This window comes from Pelodiscus sinensis, chromosome 14 (assembly GCF_052426305.1).
Source record: "Pelodiscus sinensis isolate ZL-2025 chromosome 14, ASM5242630v1, whole genome shotgun sequence".
NCBI classification, from domain to species: Eukaryota; Metazoa; Chordata; order Testudines; family Trionychidae; genus Pelodiscus; species Pelodiscus sinensis.
Window position 1 is genome coordinate 39,741,366 of NC_143065.1, and position 15,838 is coordinate 39,757,203.

At 49.6% G+C, this 15,838-nt stretch overlaps 1 protein-coding gene across 1 annotated transcript in view; it reads left to right on the forward strand.

The window, feature by feature from the left end:
• The first annotated feature begins 1,436 nt into the window (after nucleotides 1-1,436).
• PLEKHO2 (pleckstrin homology domain containing O2) overlaps nucleotides 1,437-15,838 on the forward strand; it is a 57,259-nt gene continuing 42,857 nt past the window's right edge. Inside the window, exon 1 of the mRNA XM_075896920.2 lies at nucleotides 1,437-1,731. Coding sequence (XP_075753035.1) covers nucleotides 1,723-1,731 — 9 coding nt within the window. The 5' untranslated portion in view covers nucleotides 1,437-1,722. The remainder of the gene's footprint in view (nucleotides 1,732-15,838) is intronic.

Consider the following 15,838-nt stretch of genomic DNA (forward strand, 5'->3'; position numbering starts at 1 on the left):
CTCTGCATAAGGATGGAGGCTGAAATCATCTCTGGTTAGTAGAACCTGTGCCCTGTTTTCTCTCATTGTTTCCAGCAATGGAATGGACCAACTGATGTCATTCCCTTGTGTACTTTCCTCCCCACATTTGTTATCTTCTCTGATATGAGTCATGGAGTTACCCTGCAATACGGCCGATCCTTTTGTTCTCCTTGCTGGAAACAAAGGCCTGCATCCACTTTTGCTTTGCTCTTTGCCTTCAAAATAGCAGGATCTGCTTTTCTCCTTCCCTGAAACTATACCAGCCCCAATGATGCAGCTCTGAAGCGTCACAAAGCAAGATCCGCCTCTTCCCCGTTATCTAGAACTTCCCTGAGAATAGGCAACTATTTCAACCCTACCTTTTGCTGATCCATTTGATTGTGGATGCCCTGGCCTTGCAGTGGGATGCCAGATCTTGTATTTATTATTTGTCGTATTACAGTATCTCCTAGTAGCATTAACCCAGATCGGATCCTCACTTGGCACCCTTTAGCACAAAACATTTTGTTAGCCAATTCTTTAGGAGAGAGGGGTGTCTCCTACTCAAACCGTTTCCTCTGGGGTAAGGAATGCCCACGCCCGGTCTGACCTCATTTTGCAAAGATGGCTCGGATCCTTTTCCCAGTTCTACTGGCTGGCTCTGGGAGGCCCATAGGGTGGGGCTGGAGAAAAGAGAGTGACAATGACAATTATTGGGTGCACTGGGGCAACTCTTAGGAGAGGCAATCAGGAACCAGCTCCCTTCAAGGTTAGGTGCAACATGTGCACACACACACACACTCTCACATACAGCCAGTCGCAGCCTGGGTTCCCTCTAATTTTTTCCATCCACGTGCAGAATAAACATTGTTATGTGCACCAAAGCATGTGTGGATGTGCACCACCACCTGCTGCCCACTCTGTGGGCTGTGGGGGAGTGCTGCCTAAGGGCTCAGCTTACAGGGCACACGGGTCTCTGCCCCCAAAGAGTTGCCACAGGGAGGGGGGGGGGAAAGGGGGGCTTTGGGATCTTAGCCCAAGCACCAGTTACAAGGAGGAGGAAGAGAAATTGTTCTCCTTGACCTGTGAGGATAGAACAAGAAGCAACAGGCTTAAACTGCAGCAAGGGAGGTTTAGGTTGGACATTAGGAAAAACTTCCTGCCTGTCGGGGAAGGGGTTAAGCACTGGAATAAGTTGCCTGGGGGGTTATGGAATCTCCATCGCTGGGGATATTTCAGAGCAGGTCGGACAGGGATCGAGCTGGTGCGCGGTCCTTCCATGACCCCGAGGTCCCCGCCCGTGGTAGGAGCCTCTGATTCCCAGGGCTGGGGGGCGGCTAGCCTTGACCCCTAGGCAGAGAGGCGCGCAGGGGCCCCGCCCTGCCCCCGGGGAGGCCCGCCCCGCGCAGGCAGGGGAAGCAGCTGGGTGGGGCGGGCTGGAGGCGGCGGAGCCCCCGGGAGGAGGGTGCCCGGGTCGCAGCAGCCGGAGCCACCGGAAACCCGCGCGGCCAAGTTGCTGCGAAGCGGCGCTCGGCGGAGCACGCAGGGGGCAGGCGCTGGAGCCGGGCTGGCGGCGCGTCCCGCTCCCCGGCCAGGCGGATCCGGACCCTCGCCGCCCCCCCGGCCCGGCATGCTGGCGCGCCCGGAGCCGGAGTCTGCAGCAGCCGCGGGGCGCCTGCCGGGGGCGAGCCCGTGAGCCGGGGACGCCAGCGGGCTCCGACCATGGAAGAGGTGAGGCACTAGGGGCGGGATCCGCCCGCAGAGCCCCACTTTGCAGAGGGCAGGTCGGGCTGGGGGGAGCCCTGCAGAGCCGCAGCCCGGGGGAGCGGGGCAGAGACCCCCCCGGGAAGAGGGGGAGATGCGCCCGGTCCCCTCCCTCGCTGGGGCGGCACCAACTGTTGAGCCCCCTTGTGCCGCCCCGGGAAGTTGGCCCGGGCGCGTCGAGGAGCGCGATGGATGGAGGGGGAGGCTAGTCCCTGCCCCTTGGCCTCTCCCCGGCGGGCGGCTGGAACCCGCGGGGCCGAACAGAGGCAGCTCGGAGAAGGGCCAGGCCTGGCCTGGAGGCTTTTTCTTTCCCTGTCTTGTTTTTCTGGCAGGGCTGTGGCAGTGGGCCCGGAAAGTGGAGGGCGAGCGGATTGGGGGGTGGGCTTGGGAATAAGGGGTCAGGGAGAACTGGCTTCAGCGACAGCTGCTCTCTCTGCTTGGACTGTGCCCGTCCCCAGACCCTGGTCCAAAAAGGCACCTTGCCGGGCACGGTGCCTCCTGGCTGGCGCTGGAAGATGCTGGCCCCCTCTGCGTGTACCCCCAGAGCTCCCTGCCAAGGCCAGGGTGAACGCTAAAGAGGAAACCCCACAGGGCGCCAGGCATGGCAGCCGCCCAACAGCGCCTGTTATCACATGTAACAGACCTGAGAATGGCCGCCCCACCCAGACAAGCCCAACACTTAGGGTATGTTGCTGCTTCGGCTGTATCCGTAGGGTAGCAGGTGCAAGAGGTTCGCACTGCTGTGAGGAGGGCAGCACAAATGGCTACCTGAATAGACAGTATAAAAGTCTCTGTTTTTTAAGTAAGAGTCTTGCTGACTTTGGGTTTCTCCGCCAACAAGTTACAGAAGAGCAGTAATTCAGTGCACACAGTTTTCCTTCTGGCTTTTAAATGAAGAGCAGCCATGCTGGGTCAGATCAGTGTCCATCTAGCCTAGTATCCTGTCGGTGGCCAATGCCAGATGTACCAGAGGGAATGAACAGACCAAGGCAATTTATGGAGTGATCCATCCTCTGTGGAGCAGTTCCAGCCTCTAGCAGCCAGTGGCTTAGGGACATGTACAGCCTGGGGTTGCATCCCTGACCATCTTGGCTACTAGCCACTGATGGAGCTTTGTTTCAGGAACTTATCTAATTTCTTTTTCTGAACCCAGTTATACTTTTGGCCTTCACTCCGTGCCCTGGCCACAAGTTTGACGGCTTGACGGTGTGTTGGGTGAAGAAATGCTTCCTTTTGTTTGTTTAAAACTGCTGCCTATTAATTTCATTGGGTGCCTCTGGTTCTTGTGTTATTTGAAAGGGTAAATAACACTTCCTTATTCGCTTTCTCCAGACCAGTCATGATTGTATAGACTTCTGTTGAATCCTCTCTTCATCATCTTTTTTTCTAAGCTGCATCCTTCCAGTCTTTTTAATGTGTCCTTGTGTGGAAGCTGTTCCATGCCCCTAATCATTTTTGTTGCCCTTGTCTGCACTTTTTTTATTTTATATATGTGTGTGTGTGAGGGGGGGGGGTGTATCATTGTAACCATTTAAACAGCATTTAAACAGTTAAACAATAAGCACGAGTTTATCGGTTACCGTAACGGCTACACACCAGCTCCCAGGGAGCCGGCTCCCACCCTGTGCTGCTGGCTCTGTATCAGAGCCTGCAGTGCAGGGCAGCTCCTGGCTTAAAAGCTGGCTCCCAAGAAGCCAACTACCACCCTGCACAGCATTGCAGCCAGCTCCCTGGGAGTAGGGCTGGGAGCTGGCTGCTGGACCTGTGTCTGGGGAGCTGGCTACGCTGCAGGCTCTACATATAAGCTTTATACAGTAATTCCTCATTTAACACTATCGATATGTTTCAGAAAATGATCGTGTTAAGTGAAAACGTGTTATGCCGGGTCTATTTTCCCATTGAAAATAATGGAAAAGGTGGGGGTTGCATTTCAAGTGGTGGTGTCTGTTGAGACCGGGACATAAAGTTGGGGGAGAAAGTGGACTGGGTTACAGCAGGGAGGGGTGATGTTTGTCTCTGGGGAAGGGAAGGGAGGAGAGGGGAGGGGGATTGGGTTGGGAGTATGCCCCTGTGACGGGTCTGCAGACCCGCACTGCGTCCGGCGAGGGGGGTCGCCGGGGAATGGCACAGCGAATGGTGAACCCTCTGCCACTTACTTTCCAGGGAGGCGGGGGAAGCCCCGCGCAGCCGCCGGCAACAGGTCGGCTGGGGAAATCGTGTTATTCCAGGGACAGTCGTGTAATTCAAAAAACGTTCCCTAAAAAAAAAAATCGTGCTATTGCGAAAAAGTGTTAAGCAGGCACGTGTTAAATGAGGAATTACAGTACTGCAGAGCCCACATCACGTAGCCATGTAACCTCTACGATGTTTAATGGTTACACAGTTACCTACTTAACTGCTTTTTAACATTCCTAATATAATATATGGATGTATGTAGAAGACCAGAACTGCATGCAGTATTCAAAGTGTGGGCATACCATGGATTTATTCAGCAGCACTGATATTTTCTATCCTATTATGTGCCCCTTATGATTCCTAATATTTGGCTAGCTTTTGGGGACTGCTGCTGCACATTGAACAGATGTTTTCAAAGACCTTTCCATGATGACTCCAAGATCTTTTCCTTGAGCGATAACAGCTATGTGAGCCGCCATCATTTTGCACAGATCGTTGGAATTATGTTTTCCAACTTGTGTCACGTTTCACTTACCAACGTTGAATTTCATCTGCTATTTTCTTGACAGTCACCCAGTTTAGGGAGACCCCTTTGTAACTCTTTGCGGTCAGCTACTGAAATTGTCCACAGTGTTTAGATGACACCGGTCTATACCCATTTTCTACCCATAGTCTAAGTAGGGGTATGGAGAAACCCAGCTGCTTAAAATGAACCCTTATTTATGCCATCTTGCTGCCCAATTCTTATTGTTTAAGGATTTTGTACTGGTGCCCATCGTCATAACGCCTGAGCCCCTGCCAGGGACAAAGTGTCTTGCAGACTTCATGGGGGCTTCTTATCTTCTTCCATCTCAGGCTCTGGGAGGTTCTGCTTGGGAAGGGATTGGATTGGGGGAAATGGGTGTGACAGTTGTTTCTCTTTCTATGCACTGTCGGTGTTAAGAACATTAGAACATAAGAACGGCCATACTTGGTCAGACCAAAGGTCCATCTAACCCAGTATACTGTCTGCCAGCAGTGGTCAATACCAGATGCCCCAGAGAGAGGGAACACAACAGGTAATCATCACATGATCCCTTTCCTATCATCCATTTCCAGACAAACAGAGGCTAGAGACCCAGTTCCTACCCATCCTGGCTAATAGCCATTGATGGACCTAACCTCCATTAATCTAGCTAGCTCTTTTTTGAACCCTGTTAAAGTCATAATCTTCACCACATCCTCTGGCAAGGAGTTCCACAAGTTGACTGAGCACTGAGTGAAGAAAAAATTCCTTTTGTTTGTTTTAAACCTGCTGCCTATTAATTTCATTTGGTGATCCCTAGTTCTCATATTGTGGGAATAAGTAAATAACTTTTCCTTATTCACTTTTTCCATACCAGTCATGATTTTTAGACCTCTATCATATCCTCCCCTAGTCTCCTGTTTTCTAGATATCCTGAAAAGTCCAAGGTTTTTTAATCTCTCTTCATATGGGACCCGTTCCAAACCCCTAATCATTATTGTTGCCCTTTTCTGAACCTTTTCCAATGCCAATATATCTTTTTTGAAATGAGGTGGCCACATCTGTACGCAATATTCAAGATGTGGGCACACCATGGTTTTATATAGAGGCATGGTTTTATATAGAGGCAATGAGATATTCTCTGTCTTGTTCTCTATCCCTTTTTTAATGATTCCTAACATTCTATTTGCTTTTTTGACTGCTGCTGCACACTGAGTGGATGTTTTCCACAATGACTGCAAGATCTCTCTCTTGAGTAGCTGTAGCCAAATTAGGCCCCATCATGTTGTATGTATAGTTGGGATATTTTTTCCAATGTGCATTACTTTACATTTATCAACATTAAATGTGTTCATGCACCTTTGGCCTATTGCGTGGTAATCCATCTCTGCCAGAGCTATTCTAACACTGCCGACTTGCAAGCAACTTAAAGAAAAAGCATGGCTTCTGTTAAATCAACTGGCCACAGCATTACTTCCTCTTTTCCCAAATGGGAGGCTGCTGCCCTTGGTCCAGCAAAGTTTCTGTTGCTACCTGGATTGGGGGTTCACTCTGCTTGAGGACTTTGGAATTGGGCCTTTGATGTTAAACATTCAAGTTGTGCCTCCCTCTGCCCGTTAATTTCAAGCTACAAAACTGGCAAAGCCCAGGGTGTCTGAAAACTGGCAATAAGACAGCCCAAGTGGGTAGTGACGGCAAGTTGTTGTCCACTGGCCTACATGAAATGATTCCACCTTACAAAAGCTTCCTTCCAGCTGGCAACCTACTTAGCTGTGGGAGGCCTGAATGGGCTGGGGTACTGAATCGGACTGGGAATGGGTCACCCTGTTTCGGGAGTGAGGCATATTGGTAAGGTGCTGGGAGGACGGCTTTCACTCCTGCTGCCCAGGCTGTCCCTTCTGTATCCTCGTGACTTACATTTGCCATTCTACTCGCTCTTCCCTTTTTATTAATGGTAAATGATCACAGACCACTTTTTCAAAGACACCCACTGGTAATTGTCAAACTAGTTTCATGAGCACGATCGACTGTAGGTGGCAAAGATTAGAGTCAATTGTCTAGTTACCTGTTTTGACACTATAGCTTTGACAAAGCACTAAATTAGAACAGTTCGGTCTGCAGTGTTTGATTTTTGTCAGCAAGCAGGTTTTCAGTGAGTGCCGGTGGGGGTACGCAAGACAGATCAGAGTCTTGAAAGGGGTACGGCAATCTGGAAAGGTTGAGAGTTTCTGCACTTGGGTATTCATCAGAAGGAGAAGGGACTAGTTCTTGTTATGTTACAGGAATACTTTTGATTAGTCATATTTAGTTACAGTTGCTATCTATGTGCTTCAAATGAGGTTTGTGAAACTGATCAGGGAACTTCAATTACTGTATGTATAGTTAGTTCATAAACCACCATAGCGACTTAAACACTTCTTTCTCAGAAGTAATGAAACTTGCGGTTTTGTGAGCCCAAAAATACTGGGAGAGGAGGCTCGGGGGAGGGGAGGGCTGGTTGCTTAATGTCTAAAAAAAATAAAAAGCATCTGAAGTTTACATCCTTGCTAAGTGTGACCAAGCTGCATACATGAAACTCGTGTTTCGCTGGTAAAGTGGCTATAATGTAAATTGTAGTAGTGTAATGCTGAGCATATGTCCAGCTCCTAGGGTTGATTCTCTTGATTTAAATTAGTGACAGAATTGCCAGATTCTTGTCTTACACTGGGCGTGGAGCCTTTTTTGGGCCGGAGGCCACTGATCCACAGAAATATCAGTCAGGGGCAGGGGGCGCACACAAGTGAGAAGTAACCCCCCCAAAAAAAACTCACTGTTGTGGCCCCTGTCTGAGAAGGAGACACACTGCCCACATTCCCCTCCCACATCAGAGCCCAGGGGGCCCAGCCTAGTAGATTTTGTGTGATCCAGCCCTGAGGTGGGACAGTGGGGGATTGGAGTGCCAGCACAGGCTCTCCAATGTTGGGGTCTCCTGAGCCTCGAGTGCCGGATCCAGGCAAGCCGGGGGCCACATCTGGACCTCAGGCCTGAGGTTCCCCACCCCGTCTTACACTATCAAATCTTGACAGATGTCAACGGAGTAGGGATGCAAAATCCTGTTTAATCAATTAACCAGTTAAATGTTACATTTAACCAGTGAATTGCTTACATGAGGGTGGCCGCTTCAGCCAGATAGGCCACTGGTTAACTGGTCACAGGTAAGCATCACCTGGTAAAAGTGATGCTTACCAGTTAACTGGTTAACCACTGACATCCCTACAATGGCGTTTCTCCGGATTTGCGAGAGGAGTACCTAGCACAGAAATCTCTTGGAAAGGACGCAACGTATCTTTCCTTCAGCAGATAAATACCAACATAACCCTGGAGTAAAACAGGAGTCAGTTGAGCCCAGTGAGAGCAAGATTTATCTTGCTCTGGTATTTTTATAACTTGTATTTTACTGTCTATGTTTCTTATGCTCCTATCCGAGAGCTGCGTACCAGGCCTGAGAGCTGCGTACCAGGCCTGAGGGTCCTATCCTGCAGTCCCTTGCTTTGACGAAGATCCCATGAACGTTATATTCTAATGTTATCTCTTCTGGCAAGGACCAACTTCATTGCCACAAAAATGTCAGCCACTGTTTCTGAACAGACCCTTCCCCTATTTCACTGCAACAAACAGGAACGTTTAGTTATATTGACTTTCATACCTGTACTATAGCGTGTTTCCTTTACTCATTTTCACCTCTCTCTTCAGACAGGGTAAGACTAGAAGCCAGATCCTGGGCTTGAATAACCTGGTTTACGCTAGCAAAGGATCACGCCCAATGGGTGTGAGTCTATATTTCTGGTGCAGACAGAACTCTTAGACCATAGAACCAAAGAGCTGGAAGAGCCCTCAGAAGATCATCAAGTCCAGCCCCCTGCTCTAGGCAGGACCAATCCCAACTAAATCAACCCGGCCAGGGCTTTGTCAAGCCGAGACTTAAACACCTCTAGGGATGGAGACTCCACTACTTCCCTAGGTAATGCATTCCAGTGCTTCACCACCCTCCTAGTGAAATAGTTTTTCCTAATATCCAGCCTGGACCTCACCCACCACAACTTGAGACCATTGTTCCTTGTTCTGCCATCTGTCACTTGAGGAGCCGTTCCTTGGGTCTGGTCAAGGTTCTCTCAATGCCGTCCTGAAGGATGGGAGACTAAGAAGTGACACAAAGACGATCAAACCCTGCTCTAAGGCTGATCTAAATTCTGCCAGTTTGTGATGGCTCCAAAGGATCCATTGGTGGGCTGGGGATTTCCAGAGGACACCGGCCCTGCTCCCTCACTGAGACTTGCCATTGACACTTGGGGGGCTAGGATGAGGCTAATGAAAGGCCTTATTTAGCCAGCTTGACTTCCCTGTGCACCACTGCGTCTAGACTGGAATGATTTTCCACAAATGCTTTTAATGGAAAAGTTTTCCGTTAAAAGCATTTGCGGAAAAGAGCATCTAGATTGGCATGGATGCTTTTCTGCAAAAGCACTTTTTGCGGAAAAGCGTCCATGCCAATCTAGATGCGCTTTTGCGCAAAAAAGCCCCAATCGCCATTTTCGCAATCGGGGCTTTTTTTTTGCTCAAAACAAATCTGAGCTGTCTACCCCGGCCCTTTTGCGCAAAAGAACTTTTGCCCAAATGGGAGCAGCGTAGCATTTCCGCAAGAAGCACTGATTTCAGACAGTAGGAAGTCAGTGTTCTTGCGGAAATTCAAGCGGCCAGTGTAGACAGCTGGCAAGTTTTTCTACAAAAGCAGCTGCTTTTGCGGAAAAACTTGCCAGTCTAGACGCAGCCCCTGTGTTTAAGTTTTAGGAGAGGCCAAGGGGCTTGGTGGCAAGTTCAGGCCTAGATAATGTCCCTCCATATTAGCAAGGAAGGATGGGTCTCCCTGCCTGCTTGGAAGGAGACCTGGGGATGGCAGGCTGCACAGCCCCGTTCCACCACCTTTTTCTGGGAGCCTGCTCTGTAGGGTCAGGATCTGGCTGGCAGGGTGCAAAGCTGGCCCAGGGTTGGTGGGCACCACATCATCCCCTCCCGTCATTCGCTGGGGATTAGACAGAAACAGTCTCACAGCCCCAAGCCTTATTGCATCTGCCCCAGATGCTGCTAGCACTGGGGAATCCTTCTTTAAGGGGGTAGGTCTAGTGTCCTGGTTCCACTGTTCCATGTGGCCAAGCAGCGGGAGGTTGTGGTGCCAACAGCCAGACGCCAGGATGACTCCTGCAGATCCCCTGGGCAATATGTAGATCCTGGACGCTCTGCAATGTAGAGGCAGAACCATAATTGTCTTATTCTATCCCCTGCGCGACTGGAGGGGAAGCTCCACAGAGGGGTCCTTATAGGAGTCGTCTTCTCTCATATTACCTCCCTGTCCTGAAATAGTAAAGCTGTACAGTGAATATCACCGAGGATCCACAGGGAGCACGTAGGATCAGGACTGGTCCTAAATATAAACCAAGAAAGAGTACGGTCTGCAACGCTATGGCTCTTACAGTGTCGTCTCAGCGCCAAGATAGCTTTGCACTAGGGATGTTAGAGTTTAACCGATTAACCGTCAGGGGCGGTTTCGCTGCAGGCTCTGCAGTATAAAGCGTATTTAACGATGTAACCGCTGAGATTTTCAGGAGGGAGGGTGCAGAGTGTGGCCAGAAGGGAGGGTGTAGGAGCAAGCTGGGGATGTGGAGTCTTGGCAGGAGGAGCAGGGAGAGTGAGGGGAATTGCAGTGAGGGGGTCTGAGCACAAGGGGAGGATGCTTATCTGGCTTTGTGCCCCTGTCCCCATTGGCCGGTGGTTTGCAGAGAGTTGCTTCCTTTAAGACTGTGCTACCAGTAGCAGGAACTGCTCCTATAATATATTGCTACCAGAAGCAGCACAATCCTACAGGCAGTTGTTTCTAAACGGAAAACCAAAATTATGGTTTTCTACATAAAGGGTAAAATTTCTACCCTTTTCAGTGCTGGGGGGGGGGCTCCTCTGTTGTCCTCTGTGCTGGCTTTGTTTTTATGGCCACCTACATGGTACCTTGTCAGCACAGGAAATCCTGAGATTCCAGATAAAGTTTTTCACGGTGGTACAGAGCAAGCCAGGGCATGGGGTGCACTGGGCACAGTGCAATGCAGAAGTGTTTCTCGGTTCATACCAGCTCTTCGGTGAGGGGTGAAGATGGGGGACAGAGTCCCCTCATAGTCCTGCTCCCTCTGGCTGTACTCCCCCCCACCCTCCCGCCCCGACCTACACCGGAGACAAGCAGCCCCCTCCCTACAGAGCAGCCCTCCCCGCCTCGGAAATGCAGTGGCCTGCACTGCCGAGTGGAAGGCAGGATGAGCAGGAGCCCCAAGGCCTTTCCCCCTTGGGACCTCTGGATGCTTCTCCAGCCCTGCAGTGCAACAGTGCCAGCCCTGCCACTTCAGGGCTTCTCCAGTGGCTGGCACAGCCCCTCCCCCCGCAGTACAGTAATTACTCGTTTAACACGTGCCTGCTTAACACGTTTTCGCAATAGCATGATTTTGGGGGGGGGAACGTTTTTCGAATAATGCGACTGTCCCCGAAATAACACGAAAATAATCAAGCGGCGGACTACTTCACGCGGCAGTATAAGTTGGCGAAAACAGTGGTCATACGCGTGAGCGGATGAACACACATGGTCACAGCGCTCCTCCGCTCGCTCACGTGTTTGTCTTTGTGCTTTAACAAACCACGGCAACGTGTCTTGTTAGAGATCTAATGTTGACGTTGACCACCCAGCACCAACAAAAAATTGACTTTGCCACCACCACCTGAAACTCAACCCCCACCTTTTCCATTATTTTTAATGGGAAAATTGACCCTGCATAGCACGTTTTCGCTTAGCACGGTCATTTTCAGAAACGCATCTATCGTGTTAAATGAGGAATTACAATACCTGGAGGCAGCAGAGCCCGCAGGCAATGCCAAGGCACGGCACAGGGAGACGGAGGCCGATCTCCCGTCAAGAGGAGCCAGCTCCCTGCGGGTGGGGGTGGATGCCAGGCTGTGGTGGCGCTAGAGAGCTCGTGGCAGCGGTGCGGCGTGCAAGCTGCTGCTGCTTCCCTGCTGGGCACCGCTGAGCCTCCAGCTAGCTCGTCATCGCTGCTGTTACCTCAGCGAGGTGGGGGGAGCTCGGCTCTGTCTCCTCCCCCACACAGCAGGGAGGTGGGGAGATGGGGAAGGAGGTTGAGCTCGAGCTGCGGACCACCTAAGAGGCAGCCATAGACCACACTTTGGCTACAGCTACACTGTAGTCTTCTTCCAGAAAAGCTTATGCAAATGAAGCACGGCGGGGAATATCACCGCGCTTCATTTGCATCATTAATTAGCAGCCGCTCTTGCGCAAGACGCTTTTGCACAAAAAGGAGCTGTGCAGACGGCTCCTTTTTGTACAAAAAAACCCCTCGTGCGCAAGAGCCGGTCTTCCTGAAAAAATGAGGAAGACCGGCTCTTGCGCAGGAGGGGTTTTTTTGCGCAAAAAGGAGCCGTCTACACAGCTCCTTTGTGCACAAAAGCCTCTTGTGCAAAAGCGGCTGCTAATTAATTATGCAAATGGAATGTGGCGATATTGCACACCGTGCTTCATTTGCATAAGCTTTTCCAGAAGAAGGCTACGGTGTAGCCGTAGCCTTGGAGAACCACTGATATAAGAGATCTCTTGATCATGAAAATGAACTAAAACATAAGGGGTAACAGGGCTGGCTGGTTTCTAGGCGTATAAGCTAATAGTGTATGTTTTTACATTGACTACTTTTATTTAAAACCACAGAAACAACAGGAAAGAGGGAGTTTTCACTCTGCAGAGCTAAATCAGAGGTCTGGCATGTACATCCTGATCAGTATTTCCTGACATTATTTCTGCCATCTGATGGGTTAAGTGGAGATGGTGCCTGCTGTAATATTCTCATGCAAAAAGCTTTTAGAACTATTCAGATTTTTGTAAATTTAAGCTCTTGGGCCTGACAGATTCCCTCCTCCCCCATATAAATCCAGAGCCGCTCCAGTGAACCCAGCAGAATTACCCCCGTGTACAACTGCTGTCAGTGGGATTGGAAATAGGCCCCAAGGAGCTATGAATGACATCAAAAGGCAGCTCATTCAGGAAACCAGCATGTCTATATTTGTGCACTAGCTGGTGTTTGCTGAAGTGGCAGATCACAACTTCCTGGCAATGAAAAAGTTAGGTAAAACAAACAAGAGCTACTATACTGCCTCATTTCCATGAAAAGCTTTGCATGAGGTGCTACCCTGCACTGCAGCATTTTCTGTCGCTATTTAGTGTGATCGAGATGGCACCTACCTAGTGACCCAACCATCACAGGTAAATCGCTCTATAAATGTATGCCGAGATACATAATTTTTTAATCTTGGTCTGCTCCAAAAGCTCATTAACATGAATAGGAGCCTTTCCAGTCACTTCACTGGGCATTATATAAGGCTGTATATACAGAACTCAGTCACTTTCTCTGCCTCTCTTTATTGGCCTGGCTGCCTTCCCTGCAGATCCAATTCAAACAAATGGCAGTACAATCCAAGGGTGTGTTTGTTGTGAGTTGGATGCATGGAAACAGCGTTGTTATCCAGGCTCACCCTATCTGACAGTGAGCTTCATACTCAGTTTTTGGAACTCCTCCTGCGCTAGCTCTATCTTTAATCCGTTCTGGCCATAGGGATGCCTGCTTTTGATGCCTGTCACTGCCCATTGAATGTCCTCGTTTGGAAAAAAAAACAACAACTGGTGGCCAAGTGACAGTTTCTTTGATGAACTTCTTTCCTACAAGCAGAGTTGCAATCAGTAACTAATCAGGACCATCTTGGGAAGGTTTGGGATTCTGCCTTCATATTACATACTACGTACAGCACAAAGCTTCTCATGATTTACCTAAGCCAGAACAAGCCTCATGTCTCAATAGAGTTTGGATGTAACTGAGCCTGTGTTTAAAGTGTCATTCTTTGAAATAGACCTGGAGAGTTCGGGGTCAGCCTGCTGGAGCTGTCACGAGTTTGGTGAAGCACCGTTTACAGGGGAGTTGGCTCAGCTGGAGGTAGAGTGAGGGAGTCTCTCTGCCTATTCCTGAAGAAGAGCGTTATAAAAGCATCAGCACTCCAAAAGCGGCATAGATGATTGACATAGACATTGTTGCAAAAAAAAGCAAACATGATTCTGGGAGGCATTAACGGGAGGGTTGTGAGCAAAACACGAGAAGTCGTTCTTCCGCTCTACTCTGCACGGATTAGGCCTTCATTGGAATATTGTGTCCGGGCACCACATTTCAAGAAAGATGTGGAGAAATTGGAGAGGGTCCAGAGAAGAACAACAAAAATGATTAAAGGTCTAGAAAAAAAATGACCTATGAGGCAAGACTGAAAGAATTGGGCTTTGTTTACTTTGGAAAAGAAAAGACTGTGAGGGGACATGATCAGTTTTCAAATACCTAAAAGGGTGTTACAAGGAGAAGGGAGAAAAATTGTTCTCCTTGACCTCTGATGATAGGCCAAGAAGCAATGGGCTTAAATTGCAGCAACGGAGGTTTAGGTTGGACATTAGGAAAAACTTCCTAACTGTCGGGGTGGTTAAACACTGAAATAAATTGCCTGCATAAGTTGTGGAATCTCCAGCACTGGAGATATTTAAGAACAGGTTGGTTAGATCATCCCTGGTAGATGTCTAGCTGGTGCTTGGTCCTGCCATGAGGGCAGGGGGCTGGACTTGATGACCTCTTGAGGTCCCTTCCAGTTCTAGTGTTCTGTGATTCTAAGAAACAGTGAAGAGCATTGGGGAAGGATGGATTCTGTTTGTGTGGAAGCCTCATCTTCTGTTGCACTCATTCTTGAAGTGCATGTCCTGATGTTTGAAAAGAGCTTGTGCTGGATGTGTTTTGTATTTAAGGGGAATTTGCTGACCACAGCTTCTTTGTTTCTTTCTTCCATCTGAAAAGATGATTGGCATCGGATACGTTTCACCTTATTTTTTAAATCATGAGCGTCGTCTGTCCTGCCACTGTGAGTGAAGCTGGAAAACGATGGGGATCGATAATACAAAATGTGTGTTCCTTGTAGCTCCCCTATTGGGATTCTCCTCAATGTGCCTGCAGCGAGCCGATGGCTGTGGGACCTGTCCCCCCCAGCCCGAGATTTTTTTGAGACGATCCTAAAACCAGTGTTCCCTCTAGTTCCCTCTAAACTGCGCAGCTTCACAGATGATTAATCAGCCCTGCCCAGTCAGCCAACTCCTTGCATGGAGCCCTGAGCCTCTGATGGGGCGGGGCTGACTGTGAAGCTGTGCTGCCTGGCACCTTAGAGGGAACACTGCCTATGACCCTCAAAAACTCCACTTGAGACAAAGCAGGGGTAGTTCTGGGTGGGCTATTGTGCTGCAACCTGTGTATGAACTCTTGGGCAAGAGGCTGGGTTCAAAGCCACGGTCCTGATTCTGCTCTCAAGCCCTGCAATGGGAATCAGGAGTAACTTCCCTGTGACCAGTGGAAAGCCACTCTTGTGCGTGGGAGATCAGAGGCAGGCCCTGGAGCAGAGCAGTTCTATGTCTGATAAACCCCTGCAGCCAGCAGCTGTCTGGGAGCCGCCTGCACTCGCCTACCGTAGCATCTGCCTGTCTAGCCAGTGGATCATGAGGATGGAAACCAAAACCAACCTGGGGAAGGAGCAAAAACCAGAAGATGAATGTAGCAGCAGGGACTAGAGAACGGAAACTGATTGGTTCACCCAGTTTGTGCCACGTTACTGAAACAAAGCAGGGCTGCACAGCCAACATTGGTCACTGATTTTCCTCTGCTATAGTCTCAGCTCCTTTGCTGAGGATGGGCTGTTAACTGGACGGGCCCTTATAGTCAACTCCCAAATGACATCAAAAGCTAAGTATCGAGCACTCACAGACCACCCTATTGGTCTCGTTTAGCACGGACACTTTAATTGACAAGGTTTTGTTGTTTTTTTCCCCTTTCCCTCCCCATCTCCCCTGTTTTTCTGCTATTTATTTGTACCTCTGGACCCCTTGCTCCGTTCCTCTGAGGAAGTGGGTTGTGCCCACGAAAGCTCATAATATCATCGGCATTTTTGGTTAGTTTCTTAGGTGTGGCAGGACCATTCCTTGTTTTTAATTTTGTTTCAGTTACAGACTAACATGGCTACGCCTCTGAGCTCCTTTGCATGGACTTAACCCCGCCCCCCCTGCTTTCCACAGTTTCAATGCCAGGACTCTGACTGACAAGGAGATTTGCCTGACACCAGCTTCCCTATGATGCTGTGTTGTCTTTGCAGCATATTCTGCTGGGGACTGTCACAGAGACAACGGGCAGCCCCACGGAGGACTTCCATGATGCCATGGAGATAACTGGCCTTCCTCCTTTTCCCTGT